We start from the raw sequence: 1542 nt of genomic DNA, 5'->3' as shown, positions 1-1542 counted from the left end.
TGAGGCCCTGGGAGAACCAGGGAGCTAGGGTGAGTGAGGTTCCTGGCATGGCAGGGAGGAAGAGGACAGAGAAAGGTGGAGACAGGAGAGAGGCACAAGAGCCCTCCAGCCTGCACACCTCCAGGAGGCCTCCCTGCAGCCAAGCCCAGCCGCCTTCTGCCCCAGTGCCTGCTGGGAGCTCTGCCCTGCTAGGTCCTGGTGATGGCCTGGGTGGGAGGTGAGTTCTCCACACCAAGGGCCGGCCTGGGGTACAGAGGCTGGGTGTGTGCCACGTAGCCATCAAGGGTGAGGTTCTGTGCCCTCCTGGATGAGTCTGGGAGGCACAGGCGGCATCTGGTTAGAGTAGACAGGTGTACCGTACAGGAGGGAGGAGCGGGGAGTCGGGCAGTCTGAGGTTCCAGTTCCGCCACTAACTTGCCAGTTAGTTTTTTTGTTGTTGCTTTTGAGTCAGAGTCTTGCTGTGTAGTTCAGGCTGGCCTCAAGCTAGACGCAATCCTCCTGCCTCAGCCTCCTGAGTGGGGAGTACAGGCCTGTGCCACCACATCTGACCATTGCCATGTAATCTTTAAAGTAAACCACGACAGGACTCTGCACCCCGCACTCTTTGTGTGTGAAGTGGGCTGACTTCTTACACGCACACGCACACGCACACACACAAGCCAGCCCCCCACCCAGGTCTGCCTTCCCCATTCAGGGCTCAGGGTGTGGAGAGGATGTGCTTTATGGCTGTGTCTGTTGCTACAGACAGAGCCACGCAGAACTTACCAAAAACCTCATCCGCGGGGTCTCGGGGCTTTGAAGAAGCCATGATTCCAGTGTGCTGAGGAGGACAAGGGGGTGGTAGCAGGGAGGGAGGGGGAGACAGGTTCAAGTTGGTTGAGTCTGGAGAGGGGCCCAGAGCTACCTGCTCATGGATCACCGGCCCCTTACCGTCCCTTAAAACCCTTGCTGCTGCCCAGGAAGGAGAACCACCCAGCTCTTCCCCTGGACTGGAGGGCGCTTGGGGCAGGAGGTTGAGGCAGAGGGCTGGGCCCCGAGGGGTGGTCAGAGCCAGTCAGCTGCTGTTACCCTTCACACGCAGCCGGGCTCAGGCCTCTCCGCTGTCAGCACCCTAAAGGCTTTCAGTCATCGCAAACTGTCCAACATCAAGTCTCGGGAAGTCGCAGAGATCACTAAATTCAATCCTCTCATTTTACAAGCACAGAAACAGAGGAGGGAGCGGCCAGCCCGAGATCACTTAACAGGTTAATGTCAAACACAGGCTGAGGACACAGGCCCTTCATCCACCCATCCACCCATCCACCCACCCACCCACCTACGTTTGTATTTACACATCCATCTGCCCATTCAGCCATCTGCCCACCCCCCCACCTGTCTGTCTGTCCATCCAATACCCAGCCGTCCGTCCACAATCTCCCAGCTACCATCTGCATCCACCTTTCACCCATCACCCCAGCCCGTCCCTCCCCAGCCCTCCCCGCCCGGTCTCACGGGGCCCTCTCCACCCATCTCTCTGAACAGGAGCTGCTCAGGAAGCCGGCA

At 58.9% G+C, this 1542-nt stretch overlaps 1 protein-coding gene across 1 annotated transcript in view; it reads right to left on the bottom strand.

Annotated features, from left to right (window-relative positions):
* Positions 1–1287, bottom strand: part of Samd14 (sterile alpha motif domain containing 14) — a 10159-nt gene extending 8872 nt beyond the window's left edge. Inside the window, exon 1 of the mRNA XM_010620326.1 lies at positions 766–1287. Coding sequence (XP_010618628.1) covers positions 766–808 — 43 coding nt within the window. The 5' untranslated portion in view covers positions 809–1287. The remainder of the gene's footprint in view (positions 1–765) is intronic.
* Between the last annotated feature and the right edge of the window lie 255 nt (positions 1288–1542).

This window comes from Fukomys damarensis, unplaced genomic scaffold, assembly GCF_012274545.1.
Source record: "Fukomys damarensis isolate Sample0158 unplaced genomic scaffold, DMR_v1.0_HiC HiC_scaffold_13, whole genome shotgun sequence".
In the NCBI taxonomy this organism is placed as follows: Eukaryota; Metazoa; Chordata; class Mammalia; order Rodentia; family Bathyergidae; genus Fukomys; species Fukomys damarensis.
The sequence above is the reverse complement of the archived record's forward strand: the minus strand, read 5'-3'. Positions and strand labels throughout refer to the sequence as shown.